A 26,983-nucleotide genomic window follows, 5' to 3' on the forward strand; every position below is an offset into this window, starting at 1 on the left:
AGGGACGGGAGGTGGCCGGGCCCTGGGTGGCCGGAGGGAGCTCCCCTCAGTGGCTTCCCCAGGGTCCCTGGGTTCCCCTCTGGGGCTGGCCAAGCGTTCCCTGGGGGGCGCCAGGTGGGAGTGGGGTGTTGCGGGCGGCATGCCCCAGGCTGGGCCTGGCCCAGCGATGGGGCAGTGCCCCCGGCGCCCCCCTGCTCGGTGGCTTCTCCTGTCCAGGCGCTGTGGGGGTGCCTTCACCTGGGATGTGGGAACAAGGTTGTGGCAGAGGCTAGGATGGGGGGTCCGTGTTGGGGGCTGCCCTGAGCGGAACCCAGAAGGGGGAGGCAGGGCGGGGTGGGGCCAGGCGGCACGGCCTTGGCTCTGGGTTGGGGGGAGCTGAGAGCTATGTACTGTTATTGTTGTTACTGTTTTGCTTTCTTGAGAGAGAGGAAGTGAGAGGAAGAAAGCCCCCATCTGCCGGGTCACTGCATCAGCGCCTCCCTCAGCTGGGCTGGCTCCCCCAAAGCCGGTCACTCCATCTGGGTCTCATGCGTGGGTGGCAGGGACCCTGACCACTTGAGCCGCCCCCTGCCGCCTCCCAGGGTGCATTAGCGGAAGCCGGCGTCCCAGACCCCTGGATAGGGGGCAGGCGCCCAGTGCCCGCCCTCGGAAGGCTGATGGGAGCCCAGCATGGCACGTGTCAATCAGGTGACACGAGTGACCATGAGGGCAGGGCACAGGCTGGCGGCCGGCGGCGCTGGGTCCCAGCGGGGGCGGCCGTGCAGGGGTGAGCAGCGGCAGGAGAACGCTGATGGTCAGCTGGGGGTGGGGGCACTGGGGAGGGAGCCTGGCCTTCCCCCTCCCTTCCCAGAATGCCGTGCGCACCGGGCAGCCCCGCGTTGTGCTGGGGTCACGGAAGGGGACAGGCCATGGCTGGAGCTGTCCTGAGTGAAGCCAGAGGCCCCAGGCCCCCACCCAGCTCAGGCAGGGCTGCCTGCTCCTCTGCCCCGGGGAGGCCACTGCCCCCTCTGCGGGGGCTGGCGGTGGCTGACCCAGCCTCCTCAGGCCTGGGCCCAGGGTGGGGGGCCTGACCCAGATACCCCACAGCTGCGCGGCGCAGACAGGACGCGGCCCGTGGCCTCCCCCAGGGAGCAGCCGCTGTGCGCACGTGGGTGCGTGGCCTGCCGGCGCCGCTCCCTGCAGCAGGGATGGTTTTATTCTCGGGGAAGAAACTTCGGGACGCTGCAAATCTGGGTCTTGTTGGAAGGAGGGGGACGGAAGGGCTCTGGCCGCCCCCCGGTAGGCATGGGGAGGTGCCCCCCCATCCCTGCCCGGCTGCTGGTCCCCAGCAGCGGCCAGCAGGCGTGGCCCCCAGATCTGCTCTGCCCTGGGGGGAGGGCGCCGGCCGGAAGGGAATCTGGGTCCTGCCACCAGCCTGCTGTGTGGCTTCAGGCGGCCGCTTCATCCACAGGCTGACTGAGGATGCTTTAAAGAGGAGGCCGGCGCCGTTGGGTGTGGGGAGGGGCCCTGGCCCGGGCCGCCCCCACTGCCGGCCGCTGGGCCTGCACCCGGTCTCTGGCCCAGGGCAGGTGCCCTCTCTGTCCCCTGTGGCTGCAGGCGCAGACTCCCCCACACCCCTCAGCAGGCTGGGTAGCAGCCCCTAGCCCTGGGGCCCTGCACTGGCTGCCAGTGGTGTCCCCCAAGGCCCCGCACAGACCCGCTGGTGTGACTGGGCACCTGCCCGGCTGCGGGGGCCGTCCTCAGAGCCCTCCTCACAGCTCCGGGCAGGGGGGCCGGCAGGATTCTGGGTGTGAGGAGCAGAGCTGGGCCCGGAGCGCAGCCCTGGCTGGCGGGGACGCCGCCGGGGCCGTTCGGCAGTGCGAGGAGGCAGCTGGCAGGTGCACTGTGGCAGCCGCGCTGGGGGGCTGCGGTCAGCCAGGACGCAGGGGCTCTGTGCGCTGGTCAGACGCGCGGTCTGCTCCTCTGGGGGGGGGGGGCAGCGGCTTCTGCCCTGGAGCAGGTGGGGGTGGAGGCAGAGGGAGACCTACCCTGAGACCTTGGAAAGCCCTCAGTGCGAGGTCAGGGCCTCTCTGCCCCCTCCACACCCCCAGATGGTGCCAGCAGGATCTGCCCTGTTTCCAAGGCCTTGGCCTCGGGCCACCCTGTGCTGGGGAGGCAGATGGGGGACGGGGCGCCCTCGGGCAGCCTGGACCCTGGCCTCGTCCCCCTTGCTGGAGTCAGACGCTGCCCCTTGGGGCCCGTGCCGCACGCCTCTGGGAGCCGCACAGCCTGAGGCTCCCGGCCCTCCCCTGGCCAACGCCTATCCTTTATAGACACGGGGGACCCCTGTGGTGGGGGAGCTCTGGCCCTGTCCTCCTCACACCGCACCCCAGGGTGGGCCGGCAGGTGGACAGGGGCCAGGTCACAGGGCCCCACAGCCCCGGGCAGCCTGCGGAGCCTCGGCCGCCCCCGGGCCCTCCTGCCGGCTCTGCCTCGGGAGCTGTGAGCAGGGCCGAGGTGGGCGGCTGGGAGGGAGACCTGGGGGGGACGCAGATGCTCAGGGGGTCTCACGCCAGCTGATACCGAGCAGTGTCCACCACTTCCTCCTCTCCCCTGCGCCCATTCCAGAGATGGGAACGTGTGCTAGGGCAGCTCGGGAGCCCCGTGTCTGATCAGGGGCTACGGGGGCGAGACAGGTCTGGGTGACCAAAGCCCGACCCACAGGCCCCCCGGTACTGGGGGGTGGGACGCAAGAGCCAGGGCTGGGTAAGCACCTTGCAGCTGGCGTCTCGGCGGGGGTAGGGGGGAGCAGCAGGAGCGCTCCAGGGTACAGGGCTGGATGCAGGGTCCCCAAAGCCCTGAGTTACTAGGGACGCGTGGGCCTTTGGAGAGCTGGGCCAGGGGGCAGACCACTCCCAGGGGAGGCTCCTGCGGCCGCAGCGTGGGTCCTCAGACGGGCAGGCCGGCCAGTCCTTGAGGGACAGGCACGTGGAAGTCTCTGGACAAGAGCGCGGGGGGGGGGGGGGGCGCCTTGGCTCTGTGGCAGGAGGAGGCAGTGCCGCCTTGATGCGCCCAGAGCCTGCTCAGCTGCGCAGGGGGCAGCCAGAGGGGGCCTGGGTCAGAGCAGGGGGCAGTCTGCAGCCGCTGGCCGCCTCCCTCCGGGAAAGGCCATGGCTCTCCCCAGGGGCGACAAGACCCCCCAGGCAGGTGTGGGGAATGGAGTGCTCCCAAGGTCACCAGCTCCAGCGGAGCCCGGGCTGTGGGGCTACAGAGCCCCCAAGCCGCCCCTCGCAGGCTCCGTGCCCAGCCGCACCTTCCCCCGGGCCCACGTGCGCCTACGCGCCCCCCGGGGCTGCCCTCCCCCGCTCTCCGGGGGCGACCCCCCTCCGGTGGGGGTAAGGGCGCGGGCCCAAGAGGAGCGGGGCGGCGGGGGCGGGCTCGGAGCCGGGCGCGGGGCCAGCGCCCCCCGCCCCTCCCCCGCTCCCCGCCCCGCGCTCCCGCGGGCTGCTCTCGGCGGCTCTCGGCGGCTCCGGCGCGCGGCGGGGCGGGCGCAGAGCGCGGCCATGGGCGCCCGGGCAGCGGGGCCTGGCGGCGGCGGCGGCGGGCAGGCGGGACCGCGGCTGCGGGCGCAGGTGCGGGCCGGGCGCGGGCGCGGGGATGCGGTCGGGGCCGGGGCTGGGGCGGGGGCCCGGGCGGGCGCCGCTCGGGGGGCCGGGGCCCGCCCGCGCCCCCGCTGACGCTGCCGCCTGTCTCCCCCCCACCCCGTGTCCCGCCCGCCCCCAGACCCTCCTCCTCCGCCCCCCCGCAGCTCGGGCCCTGGTCGTGGCGCGGCTGCCGCACGGTGCCCCTCGACGCCCTCCGGACGCGCTGCCTCTGTGACCGGCTGTCCACCTTCGCCATCTTAGCCCAGCTCAGCGCCGACGCGGTGAGACCCCAGCCGGGACGCGCGGGGGAGGGGCGGGGCGGCGGCGTGCGGGGCGAGGGTGGGGGGGGCTCTCTGGCGCGACAGGCCCCAGGCCCCGGGATGGTGGCTCGGGTCAGCGAGTGGGGAGGGGGCCGGCCTCTTCCCCGCCTGGGGGGTGGTCCCTGCGCCAATAGCCACCCTGGCCCGGATGGGATGGTGACGGCCTCTGGAGAGGGTGGGTGGGGGCCCAGTGGGTGGCTGTGGGGAGTTGAGCGCGGCAGGAAGTGACTGATGGGTGAGTGGCGTCTCCGGGGGCTGGGGTCCCCAGGGGAGCATGGCTGGCCCGTGGGACCTGCTGGTGCTGGAGAGGCCTGCAAGGCCTTGCGCCCCTCTGGGCCCCTTCTCTGGGTCACCGGCTGAGGGAGGAGGAGCTACCAGCCCAAGTGACCTGCAGAGATGGCCCTGTCCCCAGACAGCGCCCGGGGGTGGCAGCGGCTGCTGAGCCTGGCCCAGGCCCCTCATCCTAGGGGCTTCCTTTCTGTGCCTGTGATTTTTGTGGGGGCTGCCGGTTCCTATGGCAACAGCATCTGGGGCCAGCCTGCTGGGTGCTGGGCGCTGTGTACGCCCAGGGCTGACCAGGCTGCTCTCAGTGGCCCCAGGAAGGCTGGAGACCCCCCCCCAACCAGGTCCCTGGGCCAGGTGGGCCCACATCAGCCCACGGAGTGGAAACAGGGCCTGGGGGTCTTTGCCCACTGAGCCTCCCGGCCCAGCCCAGCCCTCCAGCGCCAGTAGGGGCAGCAGGTACGGAGGACAGACCGGGGGGAGGCTCGTTCCCCTGGGTGTTTGGGCAGCCAGGCTTGTCCCTCAGAAGCCCGGGCTCCATGTGGACGATGGCGCTGGCCTCTGGGGGAACATTCCAGAATGGGACCCGTTTTGTCCTCTGGAGAGTGGGCAGGGCTGCCGTGCCCTGGGCTGGGGTCTCCAGGGTGTCAGAGCCATGGGAGCCTGAGGTCACTGAGTGGCAGGGGGCCCCGCGTGTGGAGGGGGCTCCTGCCGTGGCACTGGGCCGAGTCTGGGCTGGGCAGGGGTCTCTGCTCCTGGTCCCGATCCTGCAGCCCCTCCCCCCACCAGCCTCCCCTCAGGCTGTGGGCCAGCCCTGGGGGCTTCCCGGAAGAGGTGACTTTCCACAGAGATGTCACTGTGGTCACACAGCAGGCTCCTGGGCCACAGGCTCCCCGGGGGGTGTGAGGAGGCCCAGGGCGCCAGCATCTGCCGGGAAGGTCCGTGCTGGGGTGTGGACCCTGGGCCGGCCTTCGGTCCCCCGGGCCTGGGCAGCCTCTGCTGTGGAACAGAGGCTAGGGCTGGAGGGGTTGCGAGTGCCTGGGTGGGGGCAGCTGATGGCGTGGAATTCTCCGAGTGCTGGGGCCGGGAGCCGGAGTGTTCCAGGCAGAGCTGATCTGTGCCAGTGCCCGCCACGGGGAGAAAGCAGGGCAGTGGCCAGGCAGGAAGCGGGGGGGGGGGGGGATCAGTGGCTGCATCCAGAGGCCTTGTGGCTCACGTCAGCGCAGCCGGCACGTGGGCCCCCCACCTGTGTCCCAGACAGGGGAGTGGGAGGCGGCTGCGGGGCGGGGGCCAGGCTCCTGCCTCTGGCAGTGGGGTTCCTCCCTGGGCGGGGGTGGGCTGCCCCGGCATGGACCCCGAAGCTCTCACCGCCGCCTGCCCTGGCGCACGCCGTCTTGCCACTCTGTGAGCGTGGGGAGCCACGGGGCTCAGCGCTGGGCCCCCTCGGCGTCAGAGAGCCCAGAGATCCCTTGGGGCCGGGGCTCCGAAGCCGGAGCCACCGTGCGCTCACGTGGCCTGGCCAGCCCAGGCTGGAAATGGACAGCGCGGGGGTCTGGGGCAGGCTCCGGGCAGGCTGGAGGCCTGGGGCCCAGGTGCCCGAGGGGCCTGTGCAGGAGTGGGAGCAGCCGGCCGGGGGCGGTGAGCTGGGGGGGTGCAGGCAGAGCCGCCGCAGGGACTGGGGGGGTGAACAAGGGCTTGGGCCAGGGCAGGCAGTGGCGTGTGGTGGGCACCCCTGGAGCTGGGGGTGGGCAGCCTGGCAGGGGCTGGGGGCGTGGGGGCGGCAAGACGAGGCCCAGGAGCCCCTGCAGAGCAGGGCCCGGGGTGGCCGTGCGGGCGGCTGCGGCTGAGCAAGGTTGAGTAATTGGCGTTGAGTCACCCCGGGAGGGGCGGTGGCACCTGCTGGGCTGTGGGGGCTGCGCCTGGCACTGTGCTCACGGCCCCACTCACAGCCCGCCATGCACCGACAGCTGGGCCCGCGCTGGGCTGGAGGTCCTGTCTCAGCCTGCGACCTCGGGCCAGGGGTTGGGGGCGGCCAGGTCAGCGCTCAGCGTGTGACGAGGCTCGGGGCACAGTCGTGGCCAGAGCCCAGCATCGTGGCCGCTGGGCAGGGCCTTGGGGGACGTGGGGTGTGCAGGGCTTGGGAGTGGGAGCTGGCGTGGCGGGACGGGACCCAGGCAGGGGGACCCTGGCAAGCATCCAGAGAGGGTGGGGGCGGGGCACCACGGCGGGGCGCCACGGTGGGGGGCCTCTGTGAGGCCGCATCGCCAACCACGAGAAGGGCAGGGGAAGGGCATAGCAGCAGGAGGAGCATGTGGGAAGGCCCTGGGGCCGCGCTGAGCTTGGCACGGGAGCCGGCCTGGTTCTGCCTCCTCCCAGGCTCCTGCCCTGAGGTCCTGGCGAGGTCTAGCCCTGACACCCTTGCTGCCTGTCCCCGCCCCACGGCCCCCACAACCTGCTGGCCGGGCGTTCGGGAGTGATGAGCAGGCAGGCAGGTGGGCGAGCGGCTGCCAGGCCCAGTGAGGGCAGACAGAGGCAGATGGCCGCAAAGGTCGGGCTGGAGCCGCCTGGGACGGGCGCGAGCCACTTACTCGGCCGTCCGTGACCGGCGTGGCTGTCGGCCCACCTTGCCCCGTCAGGCAGCAGGGCCCGAGCAGCGCTCCCAGGGGGGACGGCGGTGCCATCCCTACCTCGTCCGTTAGGGAGTGAGGCTTGGGAATTGGGGAGAACCCCTCCCGCCCCCCGCTCGGTGTCTGGGTCTCCCACGGAGCCCAGCAGCCGGGGGGTAATCTGAGGGGCCTACCTGGAGGCAGTGACCCCTGAGCTGTGCCAGGCGATGACCGAGGGAGCCAGACTGCCTCATTCCAGAGAAGGCACAGCTGGAGGCCAGGTGCCCTGCCCAGGTGCGCTTCAGCCAGATGCGTGTGTGTCCCAGGCAGACAGGTGGTCTGAGGCTTGGGCCTCGTCTTGGCCTAGAGGAGACAGGGAGCATGGGCATCTGCAGCCACCGGGGTCCCCGAGGCTCAGGTCCCGAGGCCGGCGCTCCGCTCCTGGCAGGTGAGCAGTCAGCAGGAGCCTGGGCCCCATAGGAGCTGAGTGCTCATGCGGCCTGGAGGCCTGTGGTTGAGCCGCTGGGCTGCCTGGCACCCGGGTGGCAGTCTCATCCCGGGTGCGGTCTTCCCACCGCGTCCCGGCCCGGTCCACGGCCGCTCAGCTGCAGAGGCAGGCTGTCACCAAGGTGAGGAAGGCTGCCTGGAGGAGGCGGGACTTCCAGTGCCGGGAGGGAGGTTCTGGCCACGGGCACAGCGTGGAGGGGCACCTGCGCCTTTGAGGGCAGGGAGAGGAGCCCAGGCTGGCGTGGGGGCGAGCCCCCGAGGATAAAGGGCTCCTCTGAGGACGAGCCTGGGGGTGGGGTTGTCCCCAGGTGTCAGCCGGGCTGGCTGGGCAGGGCTGGCTGGGCAGGGACCCCCTCCCGGGACTCCCCTCCACTTCCTGTTGAGCGGAGGCAGCGGGCGGGGGGGTGACTGCAGAGCCCCCTCTGGGGTCCTGATCCCGCGCTCCCTCCTCCGTGAGCCCCTGTGAGCCTGAGGGGGTCCCACGGGGTCACCACGCCCGTCCCACAAGCAGGAGCCCGCCTGCGTCTTCAGGAGGGGTCGGGGTGAGCTGAGAGCCCAGCCCTGGAGGGGCAGAGGGGCCGGCAGGCGGGCAGCTGGCGTCCCCACAGAGCCCAGGGCAGGGTCGGCCAGGAGGACCCTGGGCAGGGCGGGGGGGGGGGTCTCGGGTGGCCGCTGTGGGCCCTCGGTGGCCGTCAGGGAGAGCGGGGAAGCCCAGGACTGCCGGGTGCTGGTGGTGCCTGCCAGCAGCAGGGAGGGCTGGGGGGCTCTGTGGGGGGAGGGGCGTGGGATGTGGTTGGGGTGGCGCCCGCTGTCTGGGGCTTTCTGGACCTGAGGGCCCCCTGGGGAGGCAGGGCTGGGCCTGGCCCTTCTGGGAGGGGGGGCGGGGTGGGAGGGAAGCTGCCCTGGGCTTCGGGGTTCAGGGACACGGGTTTGCAGGTGAGTCGGCGCGGAGCCAGGGCTGAGCCTCACCCCTGCCTCTCCCCCCGGTGTCCAGACCATGGAGAAGGCAGCCGTGCCATCCGTGACGCTCGTCGTGGGCTGTGGCGTGTCCTCCCTCACCCTGCTCTTGCTGGTCATCATCTACGTGTCCGTGTGGAGGTGGGTGCCGGCCCCGCCCCGCCCCGCCCACTGCAGGTGCCCCACGCAGGTGACACAGGGTGGCCACCCCGGCCTGCCTGTTCCGGAGCTGGCCCCACACCGCGCAGCCCCACTTCCTGCTGTCCCCCTCGAGCCTGCTCCCAGGTGTGCACAGCGAGCCCCTGACCCGTGGCCCCCGGGGTCTGTGTCTGCACACCTGCACCCGCATGTCACAGCCTGCCTGGGGCCCCCGGCCAGGGCTCAGGGCCCACGTCTCTGCTGCCTTCCCACAAGGCCGCAGGGGCACAGCCCAGGACCTGTCCCTGGCACGGGTGCAGCCTGCCTGGGGGTGGCAGGGCGCCCGAGCCTGGTGTGCGTCTGCCACGCGTGGGAAGAGCCGTGCATAGGCCAGGGCTGAGTGCCACTGCTGTGTGTGCGTGCACATGTCCCCACCTGTCTCCCTGGCCCTGCTTCCAGCCCTAGGAGGGTGAGCTCAAGGTCACTGGCGGGCCAGCTGCCCTGGGTCTGAGCTGCGGCTCCCGTGGTATCCAGACAACGTGTAGCCCTGGGGCAGCTGATAATCAGAGATTCAGCTGTCGCTGCCCCCCAGGGCCAGCAGCCAGAGGTCGATGTGGCTGGTGGGGGAGGGGGCTGAGTGCTCCTGGTGATGGGGTCGTGGGCAGCAGCAGGTGGCCTCCACTGTCCTGCCGGGGCCCAGCGCCCAGTGCCCCTCAAGGATCCGTGGGGGCCTAGCTCTTTCCTCCCCCAGGGCCAGGCCCCTCTGCTAGGGCCCGAGGCCCCCAGAATGTCTGCGGCCTGGGGCGCAGGGACTCTGAGTCGCTGTGTAGACTGAACGTCCTCTGTGCCCCAACCCCAAGGGTTAGTGGTGATGGAGACGGCAGTGGTGACAATGGTGACGATGGTGGCGATGGTGGCGATGGTGGTGATGGTGGCGGTGGTGATGGTGGTGATGGTGGCGATGGTGGCAATGGTGGTGATGGTGGTGATGGTGGTGATGGTGGTGATGGTGGCGATGGTGGTGATGGTGGTGACGATGGTGATGGTGGTGATGGAGATGGCAGTGGTGACAATGGTGGTGATGGTGGTGACGATGGTGATGGTGGAAGTGATGATGGTGGAGGTGATGGTGATGATGGTGGAGATGAGAGTGATGATGGAAGTGATGGTAACAATGGTGATGGTGATGGAGATGGTGGTGATGGTGGTGATGGAGATGGCAGTGGTGACAGTGGTGGTGATGGTGGCGATGGAGGCAGCAGTGGTGACAGTGGTGGCGATGGTGGTGATGGTGATGATGGTGACGATGGTGATGGAGATGGTGGTGATGGTGATGGTAAGGTGATGATGGTGGTGATAGTGGTGGTGGTGATAATGGTGATGGTGGAGGTGATGGTGATGATGACAGTGGTGTTGGTGATGATGGCGGTGATGGTGGAGGTGGTGGTGGTGACAATGGTAGTGATGGTGATGGTGCAGGTGATGGTGATGGTGGTGATGGTGGAGGTGATGGTGATGACGGTGGTGATGGCGATGGTGGAGGTGGTGGTGATGGTGATAGTGATGATGGTGATGGTGGAGGTGATGATGGTGGTGGAGGTGATGGTGATGATGGTGATGGTGGAGGTGATGATGGTGGTGGTGGTGATGGTGATGATGGTGGTGGAGGTGATGGTGGTGGTGATGGTGATGATGGTGATGGTGATGATGGTGATGGTGGAGGTGATGGTGGTGATGGTGATGATGATGGTGGTGGTGGTGATGGTGGTGGAGGTGATGGTGATGATGGTGGTGGAGGTGATGGTGGTGGTGATGGTGATGATGGTGGTGATGATGGTGATGGTGGAGGTGGTGGTGATGGTGATGATGGTGGTGGAGGTGATGGTGGTGGTGATGGTGATGATGGTGATGGTGATGATGGTGATGGTGGAGGTGATGGTGATGGTGGTGATGATGGTGATGGTGGAGGTGGTGGTGATGGTGATGGTGGAGGTGATGATGGTGATGATGGTGATGGTGATGATGGTGGTGGTGGTGATGGTGGTGGAGGTGGTGGTGATGGTGATGATGGTGGAGGTGATGGTGATGGTGATGATGGTGGAGGTGGTGATGATGGTGGTGATGGTGACGGTGGTGGCAGTGGCTGTGGGAAGGGTGGGTCCCGGTCTTGGTGCAGGCCGTGGGACGTGGGTTCTTAGGAGGAGGAGGCCGTGTGGGTGCTGACCTGGGCTGGCTCCCCCAGGTACATCCGCTCGGAGCGCTCCGTCATCCTCATCAACTTCTGCCTGTCCATCATCTCCTCCAACGCCCTCATCCTCATCGGGCAGACCCAGACGCGCAACAAGGTAGCTGCCCCTGCTCGGCCACACGCGTCCCCGCATCCTGGGGCGCTGCAGGGTGGACCCCGCGGGAGGGTGCGGGAGCAGGCACCACCCACGCAGAGCTGGGGCTGGCCCGGGCCCCAGGCTCAGCAGGCTCCGCCTCTCCCCCGCCTGGCGCACCCCGGGAGCTGGAACCCCGTGCTCGTCCAGCTTTGGCTCAAGCTGCCGAAGGCCCAGGGTGTGTGGCCAAGGACTCGGAGCCCGAGGGTAGCGGCGGCCCCCGGGGCCAGCCCTCCCCCACACAGGCCAGCCTGGATCCGGCAGCTGCCCGTGGAGCCCCTCGGCCCACCCTGAGGTCTCCACACTGCCTCCCACTAACCATGGCGGGTGCAGCCCTTGGGAGGGGCAGAGGAAGCAGAGGGGCTGTGGTGACAGAGAGAGGACCTGGCCCCGGGACCCGGCCATGGGCTGTGGGCCGTGGTCACGGCCGCCGTGACCCTGCGTATGACTTGCTGTGTGGCCTGGGGGCCACTTCCTCCTGCAGTGGCCGGGAAGGGCGGGGCTGGGCCCCAGCAGGTGGTGGGTGGGGCGGGCTCTGGGGTGCACTCCCCGCCCACCGCCACCCACCACCCGCCCGCGCAGGTGGTGTGCACCCTGGTGGCCGCCTTCCTGCACTTCTTCTTCCTGTCGTCCTTCTGCTGGGTGCTCACCGAGGCCTGGCAGTCCTACATGGCCGTGACCGGCCGCCTCCGGAACCGGCTCATCCGCAAGCGCTTCCTGTGCCTGGGCTGGGGTGAGCCACATGCGCGCCAGCCGGCTGCCTCCCCGGCCCTGGGCGGCTGTCCCCGCCTGTCCCTGCCCCCTGCAGCCTCCCCATCCCGCGGGGGCCGCCCGTGCCTTTGGCCTGAGTGGGTCTTTGCGGATCTGAGATGCAAAGGCAGGCTTTGGGGCAGTGGTCCCCCACGGCTCGGGACGCCTCACCCCGTGTCCCAGCGCCCCCACTTCCGACCCCCTGCAGCCTGGCGGGCAGCAGGGGGGACCCAGGTGGCCAGGTCCCCGCCGCCCATGTGGAAGACCCTGGTGGAGCTGCGGGCTCCTGGCTCTGAGGATCTGGGGAGTGACCTGGTGGAGGGGGAATCTCTCTTCTTCCCTCCTCCCTCCTTTCCTCCCTCCCTCCCTCCCTCCCCCTCCCTCACTCCCGCTCTGTGGCCCTGTGTCTCTGTGGCCCTGTGTTTCTGTCTTTGAAATAAAATGCAGAAGCGAATAAATAGGCGGGGCGGCTGCCCCTCCGCAGCGCAGGCGGCCCTGGTCTTGCCCACCGCCGTCTCCCTGTCCCACACTCAGCGGGGCCGCGCCGGGGCCGGCACTGACGTCCTGGCGTCCGTGCCTCTGCAGGGCTGCCTGCACTGGTCGTGGCCATCTCCGTGGGATTCACCAAGGCCAAAGGCTACAGCACCGTGAACTAGTGAGTCTGGACGGGGTGGGGTGGGCCCTCCGTGGTCTGGCCAGGCACCGTCTCCCGGAGGCTCAGGGCTGAGGGCAGGGAGGGGGCGCTCAAGGGCTAGGGGCCGATCCCATCAGTGCCTTCCTCCAGGCAGCCCGTGGGGACCTTGGACAGGGCTGTCACTGTCTCTGAGGCTCGGCGTGGAGCCCACCCATGCGCAGGTGGGGAGGGTCGTGGGGGAGCCCTGGGCGTAGCAGGTGCATCCACACAGTGATCCCTTGGGACGGGCCCATTTCACAGGTGAACTAACTGAGGCCAAGAAGGACCAGCCAGGCTGGGTCCTGGGGCTATTAACATCATGCCCTGATTCTTGAGACGTATCCCACAGGAGGTGTGGCTTCCCCAGCTGGGGACAAAGGGGTAGGGGAACCAGGGTGGGGGAAACTGAGGCCCTTGGGGGCCGAGCAGGCCTGGCCACACGGGAGCCCGGGATCAGGATGTGGGCCCCGGAGCGCCCCAGCACCCAGGCAGGCCTGGGAGTGGACAGGGGGCGAGTGTGGGCATCGGGGCTGCAGGAGGAGGAGGAGTTTGTCGGGCAGCACTGGGCAGCCTGCCCCGGGCCGAGGCCCTGTGCCGTGGGAGGTGCAGGTGCAGGTGCAGCAGCCCTGCACGCTGACGTCACGTCAGGGGAAGGGGTGCCTCCGCTGGCCCTGTGCCTGTGCGGTGAGCAGGTCCGCCCCGGGGGCTGCCGAGGGGCGGTGCTGACCGGCCTGTGTCCCCGCAGCTGCTGGCTGTCCCTGGAGGGAGGACTGCTCTATGCCTTCGTGGGACCGGCCGCGGCCGTCGTGCTGGTACTGACCCTCCCCGAGCCTCGCGGGGCCCCGGGTGTCCCGATCGCCAGGGGCAGCGCACATGGTCCCTCCCGGCGTGTGTGGGATGGGAGGCTGGGCGGGGCCCTGTGGCCTCTGGGAGCATGGCTGGGCCCCGCCCGTGCACCTGCTGGGAGGGCTGTGGGTTTGGTGAGTGATGGCGGGTGCAGGCTCGGCCGGCTGGCAGCAGAGGCTCGGGGAGTGGGCCAGGCTGGGAGTGTCCCCCCACCCCGCACGCTCAGCCATAGCACCCCAGGCTGTGCAGCGAGCGCCATGCCCTGGCCGCCCTCCGTGTTCCCCTTGGCAGCTGCCCCGCACGGGGGCCGTCCCGTCCCCACCTGCACAGGAGCTGGGAGCGGGCACGGGCCTGCACGAGCCTTGCCCTCAGGCCCTCCCCTCCTACCTGGGGAAGGGGCCTCTCCCAGGGCCACAGCTACTCGTGGGCTCCGGCTGTGGCCGTGGGGCAGTGACCGTGGGCCAGGACCACAGAGGCCCCTCTTGTCCCTGATGGTGCCCGGGGTGGGGGGGGGAAACACAGTCACTGCACCTGGGGCCTGGGGTGGGTGGAGCAGACGGAGGCAGGAGCCCCGCCCCCACTCGTCCCCTCGCACAGTGCAGGTGGGATCAGGGGCTGGTGGCCGCCCCCAGTGGACATGAGCCCCATCCCCTCCCCCACCCCCCCCAGCCAGGGCAGAAGCGAGGCTGCCTAGGGAAGCCGCCCCCACCCCAGCCAGGCCTGCAGAGGGGGTGGTGTCTGTTCCGGAACGTTCCCTCCAGGGATTCCCGAGGCTGGGCTCTGCGTGGGGGATCCTGAGCTCCCGGAGCCTCGGGCTCAGAGCCACCAGCCTGGGCTGTGGGTAGGGGTCCCTGAGCCTGGGGCCCGCGGAGTCACCAGGTCCTGTGCCTTGAGCTCCCTGCCTGCAGAGTGAGAGCCAGAGGCTGGGGGGGTCGATACAGGAGCTGGGACCCTCCCCCCGGCAGAGGGGGCGCCTGGGGTCCCCAAGCAGTGGAGGCCTCGGGTGGTGGCTCGGGCAGCGTAGGCACTGACTAGAGACGCTGAGAGGCACCGCGGGGTGCAGGTGCCCAGTGCGGGCTTCTGTGGCTGGCCGGGGGCAGAGGCGTGGTCAGTGTGGTAGGAGGGGGATGGGCTGCCATGTGGGGAGTGCGGGAGGGACGGGGCGGCCCCAGGCAGGGCCAGGGTGAGGGCACCCTCGTCCACGGGTGTGAGCTCCCGTGGCTGGAAGGAGGGGGGAGCAGGGATGCTATTAGCGGGGGGGGGGGGGGGACACGTGGGAGGTGCCCCCTGCAGCCTCGAGGGCCGGTGCTGAGGTCCACTTCGGGTGAGGGCCCCGGCCCGTGGTGCGCGCGTGGGCGCCCCGGCCCGCACAGCCGCCCGTCTCCCCGGCAGGTGAACATGGTGATCGGCATCCTGGTATTCAACAAGCTCGTGTCCAAAGACGGCATCACCGACAAGAAGCTGAAGGAGCGGGCGGGGTAGGGCCTGGCGCCTCGGCACTCCTCGCCGCCCCGCCCCGCCCCCGCCCCGCCCCGCCCCCGCCCAGCCCCGCGCCCAGCCCCGCCCCCGCCCAGCCCCCCCGCCCCGCCCCCGCGCCCCGCCCACGCCCAGCCCCCGCCCCGCCCCCACGCCCAGCCCCTGCCTGCCGCCGCGCCTCAGTTTCTCCCCCTGGCCCGGGACAGGGAGGCCCAGCAAGGCCTCGGGAGCAGTGGAACTGCCCGCTCCAGGAGACGCTGCCTCTGGCGGGCTCCTGGGGTGGTGCACCGGCCCCCCTCCCCCACCACAAGGCTGCTGTGTGACCCCAGGGAGGCCCCGGCTGGGAAGGGAACCCCCCCCACCCCTGCCCGCCCAGAGCTGCTGCTGACAGGACGGCCCCGGGAGGGGGACACTGGGGGCCCCGGGAAGCTGGGGCAGGGGCTGCCCCCGCGCTCCACGCACGCCTCCCCTCCCGCCTGCCCGCCGCTCTGTGTCTCGCCCTGGCTGGTGCCTGTGAGGGGCCCGCCCTCCCCTCTGTGCCAGTCTTGCCTGGTCTTGGTCCCGCCTCTCTGTCTGTCGCTGTCTCTTTCTCTGCCCAGGGCGCTTCCTGCTCTGCCCAGGGCGCCCTCTCGCGCCTGCTGCTCTGGGCCATCAGACCCCGCGCTGGGCTGACCGGGGGCGGGGCGTCCTTGCTGCAGCGTCCTGGGCCGGAGGGAGCTGGTCTGGGGCCTCGCCCTCAGTGCTCCGCCCCTCCCGAGGCTGCGGGTGCCCACGTGGGTGTGCGGGCAGGGAGTCCCGAGGGCGGTGGCGCCCCTGCGCCCCCGCCCTGCACCCGTCTGTGTTGCGTGTTTCTTGGTGTCACCACTGAGGCAGGCTACCTTTCTAGAGTCCCACCCTGCAGCCGGGTAAACTGAGGCTTAGGAGGGCAGTGGCTGGTGGAACGGGCCTCCCTGCCTGTGCGGTGGGTGCCAGCACAGCGCTCGGGGGCAGGGGGCTCAGAAGCAGGGGTAGACTTGACCGCGTGCAGGCTCCCGCTCCCCACGCACAGGTGCACACCCAGCTGTAAGCATGGATACACACACACAACACGGGTGTGGACTTGTGCACAGGTGCACACACAGCTAGAAATTTGAGCACATGCAGACAGCACATGGGCACAGGAACACACGTGAGCACATGCATATAGCACACATGGCAGGGGACACACATGTGAGCACACACAGCACACGTGGGCACAGGGACACATGTGAGCACACACAGCACACGTGGGCACAGGGACACATGTGAGCACACACAGCACACGTGGGCACAGGGACACACATGAACACACATACAGTACATGGGCACAGGAACACACGTGAGCACATGCATATAGCACACATGGCAGGGGACACGCGTGAGCACACACATACAGCACACATGGGCATGAGAACACGTGAGCACACACATACAGCACATGTGGGCACAGGGACACACACAAGTACACACAGCACATGTGTGCGCAGGTACACACATGTTAGCACATGGGGACACACACGGGCAGGCCTAGGTGCACACACAGATCTGTGGGAGGCCACTGCTGTCCGCCTGCCCTGGCCGTGCTCCGTCCCCTGCCTGGCTCCTCAGGGAAGGCGTGGAGGAGACGGCAGCGGCCACCCTCTGGCGGGTGGTCTGCAAAGCTGAGGCAGCCAAACGTGGACACAGGGACCCGGCACTGCCCACCCCCACGCCCAGCCGCGTGCGGCTCTGCACCGTCCCCACAGGGGTCCTGGCTGGACTCCTGCGTCATGGGTCTGGCACTTGGCTGCTTCTGTTTCAGGCTGTTAATTTCACTTGTGGTCAGCAGCCCCCGCCCCCCCAGGGGTGCCGCCACCTCTGACCCCACCAGGAACGCCATGTAGTGCCCCATGCTGCCTGGCCTCGCCCCGCGGTGCCCGCTCTGCTCAGCCACATTTGTCTGCTTCGTGTTTCTCTTCCGTTTCTTTCGTTCCCGCTGTCCGTCTGCGGGCAGCCCCTGCCCTCCGTGCCTCTGACCCCAGGCTCCTGCTCGGCACCCCGGGGGGAGGCCCTGGCAGCTCCCTGCCCAGCTGGTGCCCAGCCTGGGAGCAGTCGCCAGAGGGAGCAGGGCAGCCTGGCCACGGGAAGCCTATCTGTGTGTGTGCACGTGTGAGTGACAGCACGTGTGAGGGTGCACGTGACAGCACGTGACGTGACAGCGTGTGTGTGCATGTGAGAGCATGTGTGAGTGTTGGTGTATGCATGAGCGCATGTGGGAGTGTGTACGCATGTTGTGAGAGCAGGTGTATGTGTGTGCATGAGTGAATGTATGTGGGAGTGGTTATGTATTGTGTGTGTGTATACATGTGACTGCATGTGTGAGCTGTGGGTGTACATTGACTGCATGTGTGAGCTGTGGTGTACGTGTGACTGCATGTGTGAGCTGTGGTGTCCGTGTGACTGCATGTGTGAGCTGTGGTGTACGTGTGACTGCATGTGTGAGCTGTGGGTGTGTGTGTGTGACTGCATGTGTGAGCTGTGGGTGTCCGTGTGACTGCATGTGTGAGCTGTGGTGTACGTGTGACTGCATGTGTGAGCTGTGGTGTACGTGTGGCTGCATGTGTGAGCTGTGGGTGTGTGTGTGACTGCATGTGTGAGCTGTGGGTGTACATTGACTGCATGTGTGAGCTGTGGGTGTGCGTGTGATTGCATGTGTGACGTATGAGGTGTGCATGTGACTGCATGTGTGAGCTGTGGTGTGTGTGTGGCTGCATGTGTGAGCTGTGGGTGTCCGTGTGACTGCATGTGTGAGCTGTGGGTGTGCATGTGACTGCATGTGTGAGCTGTTGTGTCCGCGTGACTGCATGTGTGAGCTGTGGGTTTGCATGTGACTGCATGTGTGAGGTATGAGGTGTACATGTGACTGCATGTGTGAGGTATGAGGTGTACATGTGACTGCATGTGTGAGCTGTGGGTGTCCGTGTGACTGCATGTGTGAGCTGTGGGTGTCCGTGTGACTGCATGTGTGAGCTGTGGGTGTACATGTGGCTGCATGTGTGAGCTGTGGGTGTGCGTGTGACTGCATGTGTGAGCTGTGGGTGTCCGTGTGACTGCATGTGTGAGCTGTGGGTGTCCGTGTGACTGCATGTGTGAGCTGTGGGTGTACATGTGGCTGCATGTGTGAGCTGTGGGTGTGCGTGTGACTGCATGTGTGAGCTGTGGGTGTCCGTGTGACTGCATGTGTGAGCTGTGGGTGTACGTGTGACTGCATGTGTGAGCTGTGGGTGTGCGTGTGATTGCATGTGTGAGGTATGAGGTGTGCATGTGACTGCATGTGTGAGCTGTGGTGTGTGTGTGGCTGCATGTGTGAGCTGTGGTGTGTGTGTGGCTGCATGTGTGAGCTGTGGGTGTGCGTGTGATTGCATGTGTGAGCTGTGGGTGTGCGTGTGACTGCATGTGTGAGCTGTGGTGTACATGTGACTGCATGTGTGAGCTGTGGGTGTCCGTGTGACTGCATGTGTGAGCTGTGGTGTGTGTGTGGCTGCATGTGTGAGCTGTGGGTGTGCGTGTGACTGCATGTGTGAGCTGTGGTGTGTGTGTGGCTGCATGTGTGAGCTGTGGGTGTGCATGTGACTGCATGTGTGAGCTGTTGTGTCCGCGTGACTGCATGTGTGAGCTGTGGGTTTGCATGTGACTGCATGTGTGAGGTATGAGGTGTACATGTGACTGCATGTGTGAGGTATGAGGTGTACATGTGACTGCATGTGTGAGCTGTGGGTGTCCGTGTGACTGCATGTGTGAGCTGTGGTGTGTGTGTGGCTGCATGTGTGAGCTGTGGGTGTGCATGTGACTGCATGTGTGAGCTGTTGTGTCCGCGTGACTGCATGTGTGAGCTGTGGGTTTGCATGTGACTGCATGTGTGAGGTATGAGGTGTACATGTGACTGCATGTGTGAGGTATGAGGTGTACATGTGACTGCATGTGTGAGCTGTGGGTGTCCGTGTGACTGCATGTGTGAGCTGTGGGTGTCCGTGTGACTGCATGTGTGAGCTGTGGGTGTACATGTGGCTGCATGTGTGAGCTGTGGGTGTGCGTGTGACTGCATGTGTGAGCTGTGGGTGTCCGTGTGACTGCATGTGTGAGCTGTGGGTGTCCGTGTGACTGCATGTGTGAGCTGTGGGTGTACATGTGGCTGCATGTGTGAGCTGTGGGTGTGCGTGTGACTGCATGTGTGAGCTGTGGGTGTCCGTGTGACTGCATGTGTGAGCTGTGGGTGTCCGTGTGACTGCATGTGTGAGCTGTGGGTGTGCGTGTGATTGCATGTGTGAGGTATGAGGTGTGCATGTGACTGCATGTGTGAGCTGTGGTGTGTGTGTGGCTGCATGTGTGAGCTGTGGTGTGTGTGTGGCTGCATGTGTGAGCTGTGGGTGTGCGTGTGATTGCATGTGTGAGCTGTGGGTGTGCGTGTGACTGCATGTGTGAGCTGTGGTGTACATGTGACTGCATGTGTGAGCTGTGGGTGTCCGTGTGACTGCATGTGTGAGCTGTGGGTGTCCGTGTGACTGCATGTGTGAGCTGTGGTGTGTGTGTGGCTGCATGTGTGAGCTGTGGGTGTGCGTGTGACTGCATGTGTGAGCTGTGGGTGTCCGTGTGACTGCATGTGTGAGCTGTGGGGGTTGATTATGCCTGTGTACATGTGTAGGACATTGAGAGAGGCCTGGCCAGGGAGCAGGGCTAGCGGGTGGCAGGGTCAGTGGTGGGTTTGGGCGGGCGCTGTGGGTGGGCACAGTGTGGGCTCGAGGCCTCGAGGGGGCCCCCCAGCCCCGAGGGTCGTCTCGTCCGGGCCTCTGCCGGGCGCCTGCTGTGTTTGCTGCTTGGACTGAATGTGGTCGTGGAGCGCGGATCCTGGAGGTCTCGGGAGAGAGGCACCCCGGCCCGGCCCCCAGGGACCTGCAGGAGCTTGCAGGGGGTGGGGTGGTGCGGAGCCACGCCCCTGGGGCCCGCCTGGTCCCCCTCCTGTCGCCACTTCTTGCTGGCTGGCTGAGGAGCTGTGTGGTGGCAGCGCTGGGGTCCAGCAGGGCGCCTGGGTGTGGCGCCCCCGTGTGGCCTCTGCGAGGAATGGCAGCCGCAGATGGACATGGAGGTTTGGGCCCCAGGGAGGCAGGTGCGGGGGGACGGCCCCTGCAGGCAGGCCGGGTGGGGCCTGGGTCCCAGGGAGGGAGGGCCCGCAGCCACAGTGGGAAGACCCAGGCCCAGACCTGGTGCCATTCAGAGGGCCAGCTAGTCGCCGCTGGAGGGCGGGGCTGGTGCTGTGGCCTGGGCGGTCCCTGCGGCCCGTCCAGGGGAGCCGCCGTGTGCCCAGGAAGCAGGGCAGATCCCGGGCTCGGCCCGACAGCAGAGGCAGGACCAGAGCTCCCGTTCTGGGCCTCCGAGCCGCTGGCGGCCCCTGGCGGGTGGGGACGGGGGACTCCCCGGGCGGGCCGTGCCCCTGCACGTCGTCACTGCAGAAGGAAAGAAACAGACCTGGGGGGACCCCGGACTGTGGGGGGGGGCCGGGGGCAGGGGACAGGTGCGGGCGGCTGTGCCCTGGCCACTGAGGCGAGAGACCCGGTCTGCCGAGGACAGAGACAGGATCGCCCCCAGGACCCTGCTGAGGCCCCACCCACTGGGCTCCCGTGAAAGGGGGGAGCAGGTTGTCCTGACCCGAGCCCCACCCTGGTGGTGAGGACAGCCGGCTCGGGGGCCCCTGGGAGCCAGAGTGTCTTGAGGGAGGATGGGCCACAGCACTGCGGGCAGGCGCCTGCTGCCGGTGCCCACGTCCCGCAGCCCTGAAGCAGCCGAACGTCCCTTGTGAGGACGAGGCGGTGACGGGGCAGCCGAGGGCTTCCTGGAGGAGGCAGCCCAGGAGGTCCTGGGGGTGCGTAGTGGGTGCATAGAGCTGGCCCATGGAGAGGAAGCGGCGCCTGTGGGTCTCTTCCTGTCTGTCTGTCTCTCCCCGTCTGGCCTTGTCCGTCCGTCCGTCCGTCTGTGCTGTCAGCCTTGCCGTTTCTCTCCTCCCCCGGAATCCTCTCCTCCCCAGCTCTCTGGCCTGGCCGGGGGCCCTGCAGTGGGGGCCCCAGGGGGCCGGGTGGGGGCAGGGCCAGCCTGACGCCCTCCGTCCCCAGGGCCTCCCTGTGGAGCTCCTGTGTGGTGCTGCCGCTGCTGGCGCTGACCTGGATGTCGGCCGTGCTCGCCGTCACCGACCGCCGCTCCGCCCTCTTCCAGATCCTCTTTGCCGTCTTCGACTCCCTCGAGGGCTTCGTCATCGTCATGGTGCACTGCATCCTGCGGAGGGAGGTGCGTCGGTCGGCACCCTGGCAGCCCCTCTGTGCTGCCTCCCACCGCGGGGCGGGAGCCAAGCCTGTGATGCGGAAGTGCTTGTGCTCCGAGTGCGTGGACTTGTGTCCAGCTCACAGCCTGGCTGCCTTGGGCAGCTCCTGGGAATGCGATGCCAGCCGGAGCTGGCCGGGGAGGCCTGGGGTAGCCGAGGCAGGCGGGGCTTCTGCCCCCGGGGCCCCCGGGAACCACAGAGCCAGCGGCAGATGTGCACGGCCCTCAGGACGAGTGGGACTCCTGCTTCTGGCATTTTCTGGACCTTCCCAGACCGTGTGGAGATCTGCACCCAGATGCATCCGGGTGTCCCTGGGCTGCTGGCGTGTCGGGGTGGGCCCGGGGAGGCCTGCGTGTTGAGCCCAGCGGGAGGCCGGCGGCCGGGAGGGCCTGGAATGCGGCACTGCTGTCTGGGAAACCCCCGTGGGACGGGGCGGAGGCGTGTCCACCCAGGCCGCTGAGCATGGGGACCCCGCGGGAGGTGGGCAGCCCCTCCACACCCTGACAGCCAGCAAGGAGCGGGGAGGCCGAGGGCCCCCAGGCAGTGGTGCCCCTGCCAGCCTGCACGGGCAGGTGGCGAGGGAGGAGCCCAGGCCCCCGTACGCCCCTCCCCCGACCTGTATCAGAGACTGGGGGGGGGGGCGCAGCGGGGAGGTCCCCACGCCCCAGGTCCAGGCAGCACAGACCCGGGTCATCAGGAACCCACGGGGAGGGAGCAGGCTGGGGACAGGACCCGAGGCTCGGTGGCAGGGAGCAGGAGTGGCCAGCAGGGGGCCACAGCAGGTGTCCCGGCCAGCGCTGTGGGCGCAGAACGTTCCCGTGTGGGGTCGAGTCAGGCCAGCTCTGCAGATGTGTTTCCTGGGCTGGGGCTGCCCAGGCGGCCTTCCTGGAGGAGAGGGGCCGGGACGCCCCTGGGGAGCTGGGCTCCTAAGGCCGTCTCGGGGGCAGGCGAAGGCAGGCGTGCAGGGCTGAGCCGGCGCTGGCAGCTCAGGGGCTGCCTGGCCGTGCCTGACAGCCCAACCCCAGCCAGTGCTGCCCTCTCTGGGCCCAAGTCCCCTCCCACTGGTGAGGGGGGTGGGAGGGACCCAGGGAGCGGGGCTGGGGTGCGGGAATCGGGTGCACAGGACACCTCCACCAGGGAGCGCCCCGGGAACTCCGAGGATTTGCTTCGCACGCTTGTCCCTGTCTGCCCGTGGCTGCCCCAGCGCCGTCCTGCAGCCGCGGCCAGGTGCCTCAGCCGCGTCGCGTGCTGGCTGCACGGCCTGCAGTGGCCGGGAGCGGTGGAGGCCTCGGGGACTCCGGGCGGAGCTGCGTCCCTGGCCCCGCCCTCTGACGGCCCCACCCTCCCCAGGTCCAGGACGCCGTCAAGTGCCGCGTGGTTGACCGCCAGGAAGAGGGCAACGGGGACTCGGGGGGCTCCTTCCAGAACGGCCACGCCCAGCTCATGGTAGGACTGGGGGCCGCCCGCCCCTGCCCGCCTCGGGCCGGAGCTGCGCTAGGCCCCGGCAGCCCAGGTGGCAGTGGGGCACACTGAGCTTGCCAAGGTGAAGTCCCTGGTCCGGAGTCTGCGGGGGGAGGGGGGCGTGAGCTGGCAGCAGCCGGGCCCCCGGGGCGTGCGCCAGCCGTGTGGGACCTGTCTGTGCTCCACCCCCCACGCACGCCCTCCTCGACCCCTGGGTGCTGCGTGCTGGGCCGGCACCACACACACCCCCACCCCGGCACTGTGCACCTGCTTCCCTGCCACTCAGCCCTGGCCCCGCCCCCTCAGGCCACCATTTAGGCCTCTGGGGCATCCGCTTCCCCCCGAGGTGCCCTCTCACGGGGGGCTGAGGGCAGGGCAGGGCGGTGGGGGTCGCCCCGGCTCCACATGGTGCCCAGAAGACCCCACCCCTCTGCAGGGGCCATGGGGGTCAGCGTTCCCTCCCCACCGCCTCTCCTGGCTGACCTCTGACCTCGGGGAGGGGTCACTCAGCCCTGCGTCCCGCCCTCTCTGCCTCTCCCTGGCTCCACCAGAGCAGAGGGGTCCGGTGCTGGGGCCCAGCGGCCACTCAGGAGGCCGGGGTGGGGAAGAACACACGTGTGGCCATGCACACGCCCACACACACACAAAGTGATCAACGCTCATGCATGCAGCCTGCACACACAGGCACACAGCCCTACACACGTGCACATGCTCAGGTAGACATCCCTGCACACACGTGCCTACACAGCCACACACACGCAGCCCTCACACATGCATGCAGTACACGGAGGTACAGATGTATGCAGGAGTGCAAGTGTGGAGAGAAACACACAGATCCCAACAGGCTCACAGCCACACGTATACATGCACATGCTTCCACACACGGTCATGCACATACAAGGATACACGGGTATGCACACACGATATGCTCTCAGCCACACGTTACACGCACACATGTCCACACAGACACGCGCGTGCACACAAAGCATGCTCAGTCACTCATGTACATGGACACAGTCACACGTGCATGGACACACGTACACACTCATGTGCATGAAGACCCTCAGACTCCTTCACATGCGTGTGGGCATGCACAAACTCGTGTATTCACGTGTCTTCACTCACACGCATGTGCACACATGCTCGCACCTACAGTCATAAACACAGGCACTCCCACGAGATACAAACGTGCACACACACTCACAGGCCAACACATTCACACACATGCACAGAAACACTTCTGACACGTATGTAAGCACACGTGCACACCCACTGCTCTGAGCTGCAGCTCACCCTCCTCCAGCTCTCCCCCTACTGTCTGTCCAGCCTCAGCCCCGCCCCTCACCCCGCCCCCCTGTTCACTGCCCAGCCCCAGCCCCCCTCTCCCCGCCCACATCCAGCCCCCGCCCTGCCCCTCACCCCACCTGCTGTCTGTCCAGTCCCAGCCCACCCACTGCCCAGACCCACTCCTCACCAGCCCCAGCCCCGCCCCTCACCCTGCCTGATGCCCAGCCCCTCCCCTCTCCCTGCCCACTGTCCAGCTCCAGCCCTGACTGCTGTCTGTCCAGCCATAGCCCCGCCCCTCACCCCACCTGCTATCTGTCCTGCCCCGCCCCTCTCCCCACCCCCTCCAGCCCCGCCCCTCATCCCACCTGCTGTCTGTCCAGCCCCAGCTCCGCCCCCCTCCCTGCCCCCTCTAGCCCCAACCCCTACCCTCACCCCACCTGCTTCCAGCATCAGCCCCTCCTGTCTCCCTGCCCACTGCCCAACCCTGCCCCTCTCCAGCCCCAGCCCCGCCCCTCACCCCACCCTTCTCCAGCCTCGGGCCCATCCTCACCCCTGTCCTTCTTTAGCCCCAGCCCCGCCCTCACCCCGCCCACTGCCTGTCTTGCCCCAGCCTCACCTCTCTCCAGCCCCAGCCCCGCCCTCTCCCCGCCCCTCTCCAGCCCCAGCCCCGCCCTCTCCCCGCCCCTCTCCAGCCCCAGCCCCACCCTCACCCCGCCCCTCTCCAGCCCCAGCCCCGCCCTCACCCCGCCCACTGCCTGTCTTGCAGACTGACTTCGAGAAGGACGTGGATCTGGCCTGTAGATCAGGTGAGCGCCTGACAGGTGAGAGTGACAGGTGGCCGGGCCCGCCTGCTTCTTTCTCTTTCCCGGGTGCCGTGTGCACTGTGTGTCATCATCCCACACCCGCCTCATTAGCCCAGTCCCGCACCTGTGTCCCCGCGCGGGGTGGGGGCCGCTCCTGCCTCGGGGCCTCAGCCTTCACCCACCTCGAGGGGCTGTGAGCCTGGGCCCGCTCTGCGTGGGACTGGGGGCTGCCTGTTCCGCCCACCCCCGCCGCATGCCCCCCAGGCCCATGTCCTGTGTTGTGCTTGTGTCGTGCTCGTCACCATGAGTCTGAGTTTGGGGACAAGGCCTGCAGACCTCCGGGAAGGACCCCTGCCGTCCAGCCCGGGGCTAGTGCTGAGCTTCCTGGAAGCAAGTGGGAGAAGGGACTCAAGTGCCCAGAAGAGGGGGGTGCTGCCCCCACCCCCAGGGTCTGTCCCTGCTGCCCTGTCCACTGGCTGTCGGCCGTGAAGGGGTCAGCTGGTCGTGCTCCGGGGTCAGGCCAGTTCTCCAGGAGAACTCTCCCTAGGGATGGCCCCTGCGGCGAGGCTGGGGCAGCCCCAGTGGACGGTGCCAGCCCCTGCCGGTGGTACCCCAGGGGGGCCCAGCTGTGTTCGGATGTGCACCTGTCTTTCAGACCCCGGCACCTCCTAGAGTGTGTGTGTGTGTGAGCAGGTGTAGCCCCCGTGGGAGAGACACGCACCTTAGGACCGGCCTGGGGGGGGTTGGGGGGAGGGCCAGCAGCCGGCCCCTGGGGACGAGTGCGTGCTGACACAGCTGTGACCCGTGGGGAGGCTGCAGCGGCGGGGCCGTCCCGAGGGTGGAGGAGGGGCCGGGGATGCTGGGGGCTGTGGATGTGGTAGGAGAGGAGCGGCAGGTGGCTCTGTGGGGCGGGGGTGCAGCGGTCAGCCCAGGCTTCCCCAGGCCGGGGTGTGGGGGGCGCCAGCAGCCTGGGGGGGCAGCTGGGTGCTGGCCGCCTTTGGGTGTCACTAGCCCGTGGAGGCAGGAGTGAAATGGGAGGGGGTCTGGGGGCAGAGCCGGGGGAGGGGGTCAGGAGAGAGACCTGCAGTCATGTGCAGCTGGCCACGGGTGCTGGGAGGGCCGGGTTGTGCCTGTGGGGCCGCGGCCAGGGCTGCCTCTGGGGGGAGCCTGGTGCCCCAGTGAGCGCCCGGGGTCCCCCTGCAGGCCGCGGCTCTCCCCCCAACTCCTGTGCCCCAACCCGCCATGCCTTGACCCCACCCCGCATGCCCTGCCCTGACCCCACTCCACCTGGCCTGGCCCTGGCCTGACCCTGCCCTGTGCCCCGCCCAGCCCAGCTTGGCCCCGCCCTGACCCCACCCCATCCAGCCTGGACCCACCCTGACCCCTCCCCACCATGCCCTGACTCCACCTCACCCTGACCCCTCCCACCGCACCCTGCCATGCCCTGACCCCACTCCACCATGCCCTGCCCCACTTCACCATGACCCCACCCCTGCGCCCCACCCCACCTCACCCTGACCCCGCCCGTCCGACCTGCCCCGCCCTGACCCCACCCCACCCGGCCTGCCCTGCCCTGACCCTGCCGCTGCCCTGCCTGCCCTGGCCCCGCCCCTGGGCCCCGCCCCGCCCTGACCCGCCCCGCCCCCCGCAGTGCTCAAGAAGGACATCGCGGCCTGCCGCACCGCCACCATCACGGGCACCCTGAAGCGGCCGGCGCTGCCCGAGGACGAGAAGCTGAAGCTGGCGCACACCAAGGGGCCGCCGTCCAACTTCAACAGCCTGCCGGCCAACACGTCCAAGCTGCACCTGCACGGCGCGGCGCGCTGCCCCGGCGGCCCCCTGCCCGACTTCCCCAGCCACTCGCTGACCCTCAAGAAAGACAAGGCGCCCAAGTCCGCGCTGGCGGGCGACGGGGACATCTTCAAGAAGCTGGACTCGGAGCTGAGCCGGGCCCAGGAGAAGGCTCTGGACACGAGCTACGTGATCCTGCCCACGGCCACGGCCACGCTGCGGCCCAAGCCCAAGGAGGAGCCCAAGTACAGCATCAACATCGACCAGATGCCCCAGACGCGGCTCATCCACCTGAACATGGCCCCCGACGCCGGCTTCCCCGCGCGCAGCCCCCCGGCCCGCGAGCCCCCCGGCGGGCCGCCCGAGGCGCCCCCCGCGCAGCCGCCGCCGCCGCCCCCACCGCCCCCGCCGCCGCCGCCGGCCCTGGAGCCGGCGCCCCCCAGCCTGGGGGAGCCGGGCGAGTCTGGGGCGCACGCGGGCCCCAGCGCGGGGCCTGCGGCCAAGAGCGAGAACGTGGCCACCTTGTCGGTCAGCTCCCTGGAGGTGAGGGCGCCTGCGGCCGGGGCCGAGCTGAACCTGAGCCCCCCACCCCGGGCCCGCAGGATGCGCTGGGGCGGGGGGGCCAGGGGGCGTGGGGCAGGTGCGCCCTGATGGGTCTAGGCTTCTGCCCAGCCTTCTCCCTGGGCCCACGCTGGAGAGGAGGGGTCGCTAGTCC

At 68.8% G+C, this 26,983-nt stretch overlaps 1 protein-coding gene across 7 annotated transcripts in view; it reads left to right on the forward strand.

The window, feature by feature from the left end:
- ADGRB1 (adhesion G protein-coupled receptor B1) overlaps window positions 1-26,983 on the forward strand; it is a 67,378-nt gene that overhangs the window by 38,919 nt on the left and 1,476 nt on the right. For 2 of the 7 annotated variants that reach the window (XM_070075883.2, XM_089335799.1), the window contains exons 18-28: window positions 3,763-3,904; window positions 8,333-8,436; window positions 10,676-10,778; window positions 11,397-11,547; window positions 12,150-12,219; window positions 12,983-13,049; window positions 14,476-14,561; window positions 20,721-20,892; window positions 22,277-22,372; window positions 24,441-24,495; window positions 26,129-26,811. In XM_070075883.2, the coding sequence (XP_069931984.2) occupies window positions 3,763-3,904; window positions 8,333-8,436; window positions 10,676-10,778; window positions 11,397-11,547; window positions 12,150-12,219; window positions 12,983-13,049; window positions 14,476-14,561; window positions 20,721-20,892; window positions 22,277-22,372; window positions 24,441-24,495; window positions 26,129-26,811 (1,729 nt within the window). Of the gene's footprint in view, window positions 1-3,453; window positions 3,612-3,762; window positions 3,905-8,332; window positions 8,437-10,675; window positions 10,779-11,396; window positions 11,548-12,149; window positions 12,220-12,982; window positions 13,050-14,475; window positions 14,562-20,720; window positions 20,893-22,276; window positions 22,373-24,440; window positions 24,496-26,128; window positions 26,812-26,983 lie in introns of those variants that run through there. The other 5 variants (XM_070075884.2, XM_089335800.1, XM_070075885.2 and 2 more) reach the window with 4 other exon arrangements.

This window comes from Oryctolagus cuniculus, chromosome 6 (assembly GCF_051225735.1).
Source record: "Oryctolagus cuniculus isolate XC-2025 breed Fujian yellow rabbit chromosome 6, ASM5122573v1, whole genome shotgun sequence".
Lineage (NCBI taxonomy): Eukaryota > Metazoa > Chordata > Mammalia > Lagomorpha > Leporidae > Oryctolagus > Oryctolagus cuniculus.